Here is a 14,124-nt window from a genome sequence, read left to right on the forward strand (position 1 = left end):
AAGTTGATCAAAGAGATCATCGATCCTAGGTAATGGGTATCGATTTTTAATTGTAACTTTATTCAACTCTCTATAATCAATACACATCCTCATCGATCCATCTTTCTTTTTCACAAACAACACTGGTACTCCCCAAGGGGATGAACTAGGTTGTATAAATCCTTTGCTTAGTAATTCGTCTAATTGCTTTTTCAATTCTAGCATTTCGGCGGGTGCTAATCGATAAGGTGCCTTGGCTATTGGTGTAGTACCCGGAATTAAATGAATTCTAAATTCTACTTCTCTATCAGGTGGTAACCCAGGTAATTCTTCCGGAAAGACATCTGGGTATTCTGAGACTACAGGGATGTCCTGCAGTTCCTTACTTTTAGTGTTAATGATTACAGAAATCATATACACCATTTCTTGTTTTCTCGAATAACTAGCCAATTTCATTACTGATATGAATTTCACTGGCTTTCGAGGTCTATCTCCTGTAATCAAAATCACCTCTCCTGTGGGGGTATGAATTTCTACGGAATTCTTATTACATAGGATTCGAGCATGGTTGGCTACTAACCAATCCATTCCTAATACCACATCGAATCCGGCTAATTTCATAGGTAACAGATTTGCAGAAAACTTATGGCCTAATAGTTCTATTTTTCCTTTTTGCAAAACTTTGTCTATGTTAACAGAATTCCCTTCTGCGATTTCGACCGTAAAAATCTTCCTAAGGGTAGTTAATGGTAAATTAAGAGCTTGGCAGAATGAAGTATTAATAAAACTTTGGTTTGCACCAGAGTCAAATAATACTTTTGCAAACACGTCGTGAACTAGGAACGTACCAGCTATCACATCTGGGATGAATTCAGCTTCTTGAGTGGTCAACTGGAATGCTCGTGCATTTTTCTTAGTAGCTCCGTCGGCTTGTTTGGCTTTGTTGTCTGCTGGTTTGGCTAACTTAGGACATTCAGATTGGAAATGTCCCGTTTCTCTGCAGTTATAACAAATTCTTGTTTTCCTTCTACAGTCTTCTTCACGATGGCCTCTTGCCTTGCAAAAGTTGCAGATTATATTACATTGTCCATAGTGTTTCTTCTTGCAATTTCTGCAGAAAGGAGGTGATGAGGATTGCCCTGTTCCTCTTTTCTTAGTATTACCCACACGAAATCCTTGGGTAATCTTCTGAGCCAATTCCTTCTTTCGATCTTCTTCTCTTGTGCGTACCAGTTCATCGGTTAAGGTATTAGCTAACTCCACAGCATCGTCAATAGTGCGTGGTCTCGCAGCCTTAACGATGTTACGGATTTCTCCGATTAATCCCCAAATATAACGGGAAATGAGTACTGGTTCTGGCGAAGCCAGGGTAGGTACCACTCTCGCATATTCGAAGAATGTCGAAGTATATCTCCGACAATCTACGCCTATCATACGATGATTTAGGAATTTGTTGGCCATTTGTTCCTTTTCGTATTCGGGACAGAATTTTCTTTCTACAAGACTCTTAAATTCTTCCCAGTTCATTGCATAGGCCACCCTTTTTCCTTTTGCTTGCAATACAGTGTTCCACCACTCTAACGCCCCTTCTTTGAATAAATTCGACGCATACATAACTTGATCTTCTTCGGCACATTTACTTATTGCAATTACTGCTTCGGTTTTCTCCAACCAACGTAGTACTGCAGTTGCTCCTTCGTTACCTGCAAATTCAGCAGGTTTGCAAGCAATAAATTCCTTGTAAGTGCAACCAAGCGTTGCAGCTTTCATTTTCTTAGGAGGTGGAGCCTGTCGTGGATTATTATTGTCATGATTGCCGCCTCCATTTACACTATGGCTAAAATTGTCTTCCTGGGTACGTTTACTAGGAATGATTTGTTGTGGTTCCACAGGTTTCTGAGCAGCAGCCATGATTGCAGGAATAGCACTAGCTATCCCTTGAGTGATGATATTTTCAATATCTTGTCTAGTCATGTATTGGTTTTCCTGATTTTGCTCAGATTGATTCTCTTCATTAACTGGTTCATTACTAGCGTTTTCCATTTGATAATTGGTATGAGTGTAATTTATTAGTGTCAAATAATTGCTAGTTAAATATAACAAGGCAATTACATATAAACACATAAAACCTTACAACACATATCTATAACCAAAATTGTCGATTTTCTCGACTTCTACTTTGTTTGATAGATTATATAGGCGTCAATACACACTATCTTTCTTACAATGTTTTATTTCCCATTTTACAGAGTTAGATTTCACTATTACTATTATTATACAAACAGACTTTCCAACCCCACTTTTCTTTGATCAATTGGCAGTTCAGTAGTGACGCTCCCTCTCGTCATACTTCCAAGAGATTTGTTCTCCTATTTCCCGGATCCTAATCCCTGTACCTATCAGTTCTTCACCAAACTGATGAAGTTCGGCCAGGTTTTCATAGCTCATTGGTGGGTTGGGGATAGGTTCTGGATCAAATTGAGGAAGTAAAGTATAGGGACTATTGATCATATTTTGGAATTGCCAATCATTTGTCCACCACTCTTCCATTTGGCCTAAAGGTCGGGTGTGGATTAGTGGGTCTGGAATAGTTGGTTCTAAGTTTATTGGGAATTGGGCTGTGGCAGGGTAAGAGTAGAGATTATTTTTGATAGGTTCTATGACATCACAATTCGCCAGTAGACGATCTATTTCATCTTGGAATGTGATCTCCTCAGGTTGTTTAGAGCTCTCTCCGATCTCTATTCCCTTTTGCTTAATATCTTCCCTTATTTCTATTTCTGCTTGTTTGGAACTCTCTCCAGTTTCTATTTCTTTTCCTTTGCTCACAGGATTTTCTATTTTAGGAAGTCTCCTAGTGGCTGGCTTCCTCCTGCGTACTTTTCTCCATCCTACATATCTTCTTCTCTTTTTAGGTTTGGCTTTCTCCAGCGGTGGAGCTTGGAATTCCAGGGGTTCCTCTATGTCAGCAATGTAACCAGTAAAGTCGTGGGAGACTTCAATTGGTACTGGGTAGAGGTTGAGATTCTGGAATGCTTTCGATATCTCATTCATGCTGGATAGCATATATGCAAAATGCACAAAAATGTTAAGTTAAAACTTTGGATCAAAGTTTAACAAATAAACATTGAAGTTTTATTGCATACCAATTTATACAAAGGGTAATCAGGAAAAAGAACACACTAGGTTTTGATTTATTTATTTACGGAGTAGTGATTTTCTACTAGATTAGACCTATCGGTATTTTAGAGGTTTGCATTTTCTGCTACGGTGGCTAGCATATAGAGATTTGCCCATTTTTCATCTAATTCGTCCTCCCAAGGTGGACTAGTAACAAATTCCTGGATTTCTGGATTAAACCTCACTTTCTTGGCTTGGGGTTTCTTTATTTTCTCCTGACCCTTCCTAAGAATTGAATTTCTTTTCTCTGGGGTAAGAGGATTTTCATAATTTGCTTTACGAACAAAAATTGCTTCTTTTAAATCTGCTAGGGGTTTGGAGGAAGAGGTTCCTTTTTCAGTGGTTGTAGTGTCTAATTTGTGGTAGATAGCAGAAAGCTTTTGTTTACCCATACTGTATCTAATAAATAATCAGTTAATAATCACATATAATCACAAAATAGCAATTAGTAAAATTAAGTATTTTGTTAAATATTTAATTTATAGGCTTAAATCAGTGGCTCGATCAGTGGCTCTGATACCACATTTTCCTGTCACGGCCCTCGGCCCCGGTTTGACCCGGTTCAAGAGCCGTGGGATAGGAAACCCGTGGTATTTAATTTAGGTGACAGCGGAAGTCTTTTAACACATGATCTTTTAATACTAAAAATGCCCGTTTAATATATTACATAAAGTTTTAGGGATAAAATCCCATAATTTACAATAAGATGATTTCACAAGGAAATCTTTATTTCTCAAAACATGTTTCTTTATTTATTCACATTGAGCCACTTCTCTGAGCTTGTAGTGCTTCACGGCACTTTCCTTGGATCACAACATATCACCTGAAACATGTTTGGAAAAGGTTTTGTCAGCGGGGAAATACTGAGTGAATCATTCAGTTTACTGAAAACATTACGTTTGTTATAATTCAAAGTATTAAGAGCGATTACAATGTTTCTGATATCAATCCAACTACCCACAGTATTTGTCACTCGACCATCCATTGGCTAGCCCATTTGTCCAATGGAGTCTTTGACTATGGTTAGATCACCCCTTGGCCACCCGTTTGTCCAAGTGTGACGGGAAACAAGTAATGTATACAAAACCCCACATACCGGCTGTAATTTGGTGATTACAACGACTTAATCCCTGTAATTATAACTTTGAAAATAACATGGAGTTTTGTAAAACAGTTGATAAAAAAAGAATGACTCACATTGCAGAATTAACGAGCAAAGTACAAGCCTACTGATTTGCCTTGATTAACCTAATTTAACAATAATGCACACACACAAACGGGTTAGTAACTAATACAGCAGTTACGACAATTCACGAGATTAAACCCTCACAATGATTTACAAGTGCAATACTTAATAATTCAACGGATTCACGACGAATAACAGAGCATAGTCCGAATTCGAACAGCACTCAAATATTCAAGTCGAAATCACGACGAATAATCAAAGTACAAGCTCAATTTGAGCAGCACTCGGACAATCGTTGGATAGTTATAATCGATCGGACGTTGTATCGTAATAGCGATCGAGTTATTACCCTAATTGCGGCAGCACTTCGTGATTGTGTGTGTTATGGACTGTTTCTGCTTATAACGTACTATACACAACGAATTTCTTCGTCGAACTAACAACAGAATGCAAGTACCAATGTCTGCTATTTATACTGATTTTTGGACACGCTTACGGACCGTAAGCCACTTCCCTTACGGTCCGTAAGGGAAGCAGTCTATTTATAGGCTAGCCAGGTTCGGGACTAGCTATGCTGAGTTGACAGTTTTTAAATTTAAAATTTTGACAACGAGATTTATTGATAATCGTCACTAGGGTTTTACCCCCCTGAGTTTTAGGGGCCCTGATCCTGATTCCGATTGTTCTGAAAATTTTAGGGTTAATGTAGAATCACTTGGGTGTCTCAATTAGGGTTTCCTTAATAAATAATTATTATTCTAAGTATTATTTTTAGTGAGAGTTGTTACAACCATAACCGAACAGTTATGGTTGTGGTTATCCATTATGTCGCAACCCCCGACCCCTACCCCGGGAGCGGGCGGCCGCGAGATCCAGATTAGTGGTATGGGTGTTTATTAATTTGGTAGCGAAAATTAAACATCAGGACCGTAGTTAGGAAATAGTTTATCAGAGTTAAAACACCACATTTTTATAAATAATAAATACATGGGAAAAACCCAAGTTTCCATTACAATATGTTTATAGGGATAAACGCTATTTTATTGAAATAAAACTTCTTGCTTATTTAGGTAACTTTTTTATAACCACTTTTCCAAGCCTTCAGTGCTCTCCAGCTGGCTTCTATTTGCTTTCACATTTTGTTACCTGGAACGCGTTTTAAAAAGTTGTATTAGCAAGAAATACTGGCGAGTGCATCCCAGTTTTAATCAAAACAGGATTTTATATCTTTACAGTACTGAGAGCAATTACGATGTTTTTATCTACCCAATTACCACCCACAGTACTGTCAATCCTGACTTGTGGTCATGCTACTACTCACAGTGTAGTAACAAGTAATGTATACAAAACTCAAACATACCGACAGTAATTGTAGAATACATAGACTCAATCACTGTTAAATATACTATAAAATAATTGAGGTTTTGTAAAAACAGTTTACAAAAGAAGATGTACTCACATTACTGTTTTAGATAATACTACTGCTTTCTGGTGACTTCCTGGTTATAATCTATTAAAATTAAACAATGCACACGTGTTAGTAAGATAACCCAATTTACATTAGCTATACCCCCGAGACAGAACTCCAACGACTGAGTCAGGCAGAGCCTTGACATGCGTTACGGAGCTCTAGATCAATCGGGCAGAGTAACTAATACGTAACCGGGGGTTATAATACTTACAACGAGGCAGAGCTACATTTTTTAGGGGTATAATACCCGAGAGTTTTAGCTATTATATATCTTGAGAGAGAAAAGAAATTGAGCGATGATGAACTGAGCCTGAGGCCCCTTTTTATAGGGCTGGTCGTGGTTCTCTCGCGCCCCGCGAGAGAAAGAAGGCAAGGCCTTCGTGGCCCGCGAGAATGCTAGGGTAGGCCTTAGCTTAGTCGAGTCAACGACTAGCCTTCACACGCCTATGGCCACGTGGCGGAACCGGGTTGAGCCTGGTGTCACCCTGTCGTGGCCCGCGACAGACTGGCCTGTCTAGGTCGCGCCCCGCGAGCGGCCATAAATATTTGTTTTATTTGATTTTTAATAATATAAAGGTATATTAGGTCCGTTCCTCGTATACGGGGTGTATTTTAGGATGTATAGGAGTATTTTAATGGTTTTTGAGAGAGTTGTTATACATTAACTGATATCGTGATAATCGTTATGGTTTTAGGCCAAAACCGACCCATGCACACCCCTAATCTAAACCACATCTTAACCACTACACATGAAATGCGCGTATCTTACTGCACAAAACAACACATCACTCTTTTGTCATACGGTCCCCTTCTTATCCCCCCTCATCTTTAATTCTTTATTATAAACAACTCACTAGCTCCCCACACAAATTTTAACAAACCCAACATGGCCACCAAATGTACAATCCCAATAATCGATTTTCTCGATTTACCCAACCAAATGTCCAACCTGATTGCAGCTAGTGAAGAGTGGGGTTGTTTCCGGCTAATCAACTGCCACAACATACTTCCAGTGACGCTGATGTCAGATATGAAGGTTGTGGTTCGATCTCTGCTTGATCTACCGGTCGAGATCAAGCACCGGAACCTCGGTGTTATCGTCGATGGTGGGTATATGGCTCCATCGCCCAAGAATCCCTTGTATGAGTCCCTTGGGTTATTCAACACACTGTGTTGTGCTGATGTCGATAAATTTTGTTCTCAGTTGGATGCTTCGCCCCATCAAAGGCATGTTTGTTTTACTGGTTTTAGTTAACGGTGTTTGTTTTTTTTGTAGTGACGTGTGGATATAGAAAATGTTAGCCGTTGGACTGATTTGGATGCTAACCCGATACCCGAAATATCCGATGAACCCGGTTGTGATACGGATCGGTTATTGGATACAACAACACACAAAAAGCTCGAGTCTAACTCATTTATTTTTAAATTTTTGAAAATTTTGAATTTTTCTTTTACAAATGAATAAATATAACAATAAGAAAATATAAACTTTCTTTAAAACATGAGGATATATATAACAAAAGAATGCGAATGGGTTTTTTTCTCGCCTTTTTTAAAGAACTTGGCTAGAGCTCTGCTAAAATTTATGAACGAGGAAAGTTCGATTCCTTTATATTGGTGCCGATTATGAGCGGTCTTTTCATGGTCTATTTTCAATTATGTTTCGAGCTACGAACTATTTACAACCTTTATGGTGTTAGATTTGTGTTTGTATTAGAGCATCCACAATAAGACCACCTGTAGTAGTCCTTTGTTTGGACGTTGATGGGCAAAACAAAGCCCATTCACATGGCAACACCGTCCCTAAGGCTTTTTGTAGCAAAATTTTGGTTGGGCGTTTCCATGAAAACGCTGGATGAAATTGTTTGTTTTATTGAATGGCCAATAACAATCATCCAACTCATCCATCATAATATTATTTGTTTTGTCTTTAATAAATATAATAATTCAGTAATTATTGTTAAGGCATTATGCCACTACACTCTTTTTAACATCAAGCCCCATAATGCCCATTTGCTAACTAGGACACCACATGTCAGATAATGCCCAAGAGAGGGGCTTGAACTTCAAGCCCCACTACACATGGTCTAAGAGGCTTAAAAACACCCAACGTGTCTAGTCATTTCCACATCATAAAAACACCCATTCCTCAAAAATATCAAAAACCCACCCAATAAGAAAATCCAAAAACATTGTCACATCATCACCAACTTTTACATTCATTTTTACTTATGTACTTTTTTATTTGCTTTAGTAATAATAAAATATTACAAAAGTAAAAAGTTATAGTTTATAAAGTTGAAGATTTTTAAGTAAACTTAAATGGTATATATATGATGAATGGTTTTTAAGAAGTTTGTGAAGGTTATGGGTGAAGTTGGGAGACAGAGGTTTCGCGTTCAATCCCGATTGGGACAAGTTAGTTTAGCGTTTACTGGTAGCCCAATAGTTTGATACGCGTGTATGCTATTCTACAGACATGGGTTCGATCCTTGTTACCATCCTCTCTTCTCACGTTTTGGAAAAGAGTGAGTGTGTTATACGTCCAGACGCAGATTTGACTCCCACCTGAAGCAAGTTAATTTATTTTTCCGTTTCTTTTTGTTAGCCTTTTTGACGGGTGTGAATATAGCTTCCCTTTAAGTATTGGAGAAACTTAGGTATTTATAGAATAATCGGCTATTAAATCATTCATACTTAATTTAGGTCGTGTAGACCAATTTGAGGGATAGCGCTAATATAAAAACGCACACAAAGGTGAGTGTCACTAACCCCTCTTTTACTGTTTTATGTACTGTTTTGGGGGAAGAACACGCCTTTAAAAATGATAATTATACGTTTTTGTATAAAATATGCCTTTGAATAAATTATAAATGTATTTTCATGAAAAATATGGTTTGGAAATGATATGTTATGTTTTTTTTTTTAGGAAAAACATGTTTTGGAGGTTTTGAATGAATATATAATTGTTTCGTGAAGAAACGGGGAGGATGATGGTGTGTGAATAACACCAAATATTAAATTTAACTTTTTAGTAGGACATATATATTGTTCAATGAGGTTGGCATATTGGGTGTCCCATTACGTGGCACTTGGTGCAACTGGGCCAATTTAAACATTAATATTTCATGTGTGGAATTGTTGATAGATCTATCGTTTTGACAACCTCGTCGTGACCGGTAGCTCCACGTCAACTCAAGCGACGAATTTATATTCTGATTAGTGTCTAGCTTGATTATACCTCACTGTTGATATATAGCTCGTAATGCCTTGCAAACTTGCGAATCTGAACAATTGGGCTGAAATTTAATATATAAACCTTGGGAAAATGATCTGTATCAGAGGTTTTCAGAAAACGCTCATGATAGCTGACCTTCGGATTTTGATGAAGGAAATAAAAAATTTACTTTCTTAATTATATGTGGATGTTTTGTTATAAAAATTCATAGTAACAAAGTTTTCCTTAAACAAATAGTTACGAATGTGAATATATGAACTCACCTTCCTTTGTGTTGACACTTGATTTTTACGTGTTTTTCAGGTACATGAGTTCGGCTTGGGGAATTTAACATGTCTTGTGGGAATGGAGGCAAGTTTTATTAAATAATGTTTTGGACAACTTTTAAAACTACTTTTGGGACCTTGTGTACTAAGATCCATAAGGATCTAAACAACTAAGTCATGGTTGTGGTTATATTTAAAATTTGAACTCTAAACTTTAAACCTTATGCATTAAATAAGTTGTATATCCAAAATTATGTTACATTGTCCACTAAGATATTTATGGGTACCAACCTCCGTCACCGCCACGTTTGTATTTTCCCCTGTGACGTTTTTGGCGTGTGACATAGTCAATCTATCTTAAATCATGAAACACATCTATCTTACTGCAAAAAACAACACATCACTCTTTTGTCTTACGGTCCCCTCCTTGTCCCCCCTCATCTTTAATTCTTTATTATAAATAACTCACTAGCTCTTCACACAAAAAATTTAACAGACCCAACATGGCCACCAAATGTACAGTCCCAATAATCGATTTTCTCGATTTACCCAACCAAATGTCCAACCTGATTGCAGCTAGTGAAGAGTGGGGTTGTTTTCGGCTTATCAACTGCCACAACATACTTCCGGTGTCTCTGATGTCAGATATGAAGGTTGTGGTTCGATCTCTGCTTGATCTACCAGTCGAGGTCAAGCGCCGGAACCTCGGTGTTATCGTCGATAGCGGGTATATGGCTCCATCGCCCAAGAATCCCTTGTATGAGTCCCTTGGGTTGTACAACACAATGTGTTGTGCTGATGTTGATAAGTTTTGTTCTCAGTTGGATGCTTCGCCCCATCAAAGGCATGTTTGTTTTACTGGTTTTAGTTAACGGTGTTTGTTTGTTTGTTTGTTTTTTTTTTTTTTTTTTTTTTTTTTTTTGTAGTGACGTGTGGATATAGAAAATGTTAGTTGTTGGACTGATTTGGATGCTAACCCGATACCCGAAATACCCGATGAACCCGATTGTGATACAGATCGGTTGTCAGATACAACAACACACAGAAAGCTCGAGTCTAACTCATTTATTTTTAAATTTTTGAAAATTTGATTTTTTCTTTTAGAAATGAGTAGATATAACAATAAGAAAATATAAACTTTCTTTAAAACATGAGATATATAACAAAAAAATGCAAATGGTTTTTTTTTTCTCGCCTTTATTAAATAACCTGGCTAGAGCTCTACTAAAATTTTTGAACGAGGAAAGCTCGATTCCTTTATATTCATGCCGATTATGAACGGTCTTTTCAAGGTATATTTTCAATTATGTTTATGTTTGGAGCCACAAAGTATTTACAACCTTTATCGTCTTAGATTTGTGTATGTATTAGAGCATCCACAATAAGACCACCAGTAGTGGTCATTTGTTTAGGCTGGATGGGTAAAACAAAGCCTCATTCACATGGCAACATTGCCCCCTTGGGCTTTTTTTAGCAAAATTTTGGTTGGGCGTTTACAAGAAAATGTTGGATGAAATTATTTGTTTTATTGAATGGCCAATAACAGTCATCCAACTCATCCGTCATAATATTATTTGTTTTGTTTTTAATAAATATAATAATTGAGTAATCAATGTTGGGACATTATACCATTACACTCTTTTTAACTCCAAGCCCCCATAATGCTCTTTTGCTGAATAGGATGCCACATGTCAGATAATGCCCAAGAGAGGGGCTTGAACTTCAAGCCCCACTACACATGGTCTAAGAGGCTTAAAAACACCCAAAAACGTGCCTAGTCATTGCCACATCATAAAAACACTCATTCCTCACAAAATATCAAAAACCCAACTAATAAGAAAACCCAAAAACATTGTCACATCATCACCAACTTTTATATTCATTTTTTTACTTATATATTTTTTATTTGCTTTAGTAATAATAAAAAGAAAAAAAATATTACAAAAATAAAAAGTTATAGTTTATAAAGTTGAAGATTTTTAAGTAAAGTTAAATGTTATATATGATGAATGGTTTTTAAGAAGTTTGTGAAGGATATGGGTGAAGGGTTGGGAGACAGAGGTCTCCCGTTCAATCCCAATTGGAACATGTTAGTTTAGTGTTTACTGGTAGCCCAATTGTTTGATACGCGTGTATGTTATTCCACAGACCTGGGTTCGATCCTTTTTACCATCCTCTCTTTTCACGTTTTGGAAAAGAGTGAGTGTGTTATACGTCCAGACGTGGGTTCAACTCCCGCCTGAAGCAAGTTAATTTATTTTTCCGTTTGTTTTTGTTAGTCTTTTGACGGGTGTGAATATAGCTTCCTTTTATGTTAAAAAAATGTTATACATGTATTTGGAGAGAGATTAGTTTTTTTAGATTTAAAGCTTACATATATAAATAAAAGTTATATATAATAAAAAAAATAGTTTTTTTTTTTACTTCCCAACCCACCCCATTGGCCGCACCACTTACACCATGGACCACCGTAATTTTCGTGCTCTTGCAGAAAAAAAATGAAACCCAAAAAATGGGTAGAGAAAGCAACCACCACAAAAACTGTCACATGGGCTAAAAACACCGCTCCAAAAACATCATTGGGGAATGGGGGTGCTCTTGTTATCTCGGAATGAAATGAAAATATCAAGTATATCTAATAACTTTTTTCTCTTTATATATAGATAGTAAAGATATGAAAGTAACGTAGACAGTGCCCATATATTCACATGTCTAATAACTTTTTTTCAAAGATACGTATAACGTAGACAGTGACCCCATATATAGACAGTGACCATATAATAGACAGTAAAGATATGTAGGGAAAGTAGCTAGTGACCATATATTCACATGTCTAATAACTTTTTTTCAAAGATACGTATAACGTAGACGGTGACCCCATATATAGACAGTGACCATATAATAGACAGTAAAGATATGTAGGGAAAGTAGCTAGTGACCATATATTCACATGTCTAATAACTTTTTTTTTGTTTTGAGTTAGTTACGTTTTTCGTCTATGTGGTTTGTCAAAATTACTATTTCGGTCCATTAGTTTAAAAATTGCCAACACAGTCCTTGTGGTTTCACTTTCATAACTATTACAGTCCACCCACACTAACGTCATCTAGTTATTCAGTCAGTTTATTTAAAATGACCATAACACCCGTGTTATTAAAATTAAATTTAAAATAACGCCATAATTGTTTTGGCAATTTTAATAATAAAGGCATTATACTCATTTCAGATATATAGAAATATATAGAGAGTAAAAACAGAGATATGTATGTAAAGGAGATGGTGACCATATATTGATTCACATGTCTAATAACTTTTTTGCTTTTTTTGTTTTTGTTTTTTTTTTTTTTTTTTTTTTTATAACAGGGATACTATTATGAAATATGCTGAAGCCGTACATGAGCTTTCTATGAGGATTGGAAAGACACTAGCTGAAAGTCTAGGGGTAAAAAGCGAAAATATGGGAATAGAGAAGTGGCCATGCCAATTCAGGATAAACAAATACCATTTCACCCCTGAAAGTGTTGGATCCCCTGGTGTCCAAATACACACTGACTCTGGTTTCTTAACCATCCTTCAAGATGACGAAGGCGTTGGCGGTCTAGAAGTCATGAACAAGGCCGGCGAGTTCATCCCCGTCGAACCATGGCCAGACACCCTTCTTGTTAACCTCGGTGACATGGCAACAGTTTGTCTTCAAACAACCTGTTTTTATTTTTATTTTTTTCAAATTATTTTAGTTTGACCAGTTTGGAGATAATGATCATGTTTGAAGGTGTGGAGCAATGGAAGGTTTTGCAATGTGAAGCACAGGGTGCAATGCAAGGAAGCTAAGATACGAGTGTCGATTGCATCGTTCCTTTTGTTCCCAAGTGAGACGGTACTCGAGCCTCCACTAGAACTTGTGGACGATGATCATCCACGTCAGTATGTTCCTATTATGTATCAAGATTACAGGAAGCTGAGGCTCTCGACAAAGTTGGAGGCGGGTGAAGCTCTTGCTCTTCTGCATACACCAATCTCTCACAAGTGATAAACCATTATTGATTTACTTTCCATTGTCATGTTAAATAATTTGTGTTTGACTGTATGGTAAACACAAAATTGAGGTTTGTTGATTCATAATTTTATATAAAAATGCTTTAATCAAATTATGTTAACGTGATAATCTAAAATAAATTACCTGGTTGATAAACACTCACCTAAAAATCAGTAGTTTAATTTAGATTCAGAATAAATTTGTTGCAAGTAAAGTATCATAGTGTGTAGGGTGTTCAGAATTCGATTCGAATTTGAAAGATTCGAAATTTGACTCGATTTGAATTCGAGTCTAATAATCAAATTCGAATCGAATGATTTTCAATTGGATTCGGAATTCGAATTCAATTTATATATAATCTTTTAATATATATATATATATATATATATATATATATATATATATATATATGGATTGGGTAACTGTAGGAACAATTCTCAACCCTGGATCATTCATGTTTGAGTGACTAAGATTAAACTGCATAAATTAAAGCAATAATTATGCAATAAATAGTTTGTTTTTTAAAAATTATTTTTGATTATGAAAAGGGTTTTTTTTTATCATTTTATATGAACTTTTTGTCAATTAGGTTTATATCTGCCAGTCAAATCAAAAAAATAAAATAAAATAAAAACATTACATCAAAAATATAACATAGAAAATTACATTTGTAACAACAATAATATTTTGAACAAAACACATATTTACATTAAAACAACTATTTTATCAAATTAAAACAAGAAAAAACATTAAATCAACTAGTTCGTT

At 36.3% G+C, this 14,124-nt stretch overlaps 1 protein-coding gene across 1 annotated transcript; it reads left to right on the forward strand.

Moving 5' to 3' along the window:
• The first annotated feature begins 9,820 nt into the window (after positions 1-9,820).
• On the forward strand, positions 9,821-13,468 carry LOC110886758 (2-oxoglutarate-dependent dioxygenase DAO). The gene is made up of 3 exons (XM_022134600.2): positions 9,821-10,164; positions 12,684-13,005; positions 13,093-13,468. The coding sequence occupies exons 1-3, from the start codon at positions 9,824-9,826 to the stop codon at positions 13,348-13,350; spliced, it is 921 nt and encodes a 306-aa protein (XP_021990292.1). The 5' UTR covers positions 9,821-9,823; the 3' UTR covers positions 13,351-13,468.
• Positions 13,469-14,124: the final 656 nt, after the last annotated feature.

Source organism: Helianthus annuus, chromosome 7, assembly GCF_002127325.2.
Source record: "Helianthus annuus cultivar XRQ/B chromosome 7, HanXRQr2.0-SUNRISE, whole genome shotgun sequence".
NCBI lineage: Eukaryota > Viridiplantae > Streptophyta > Magnoliopsida > Asterales > Asteraceae > Helianthus > Helianthus annuus.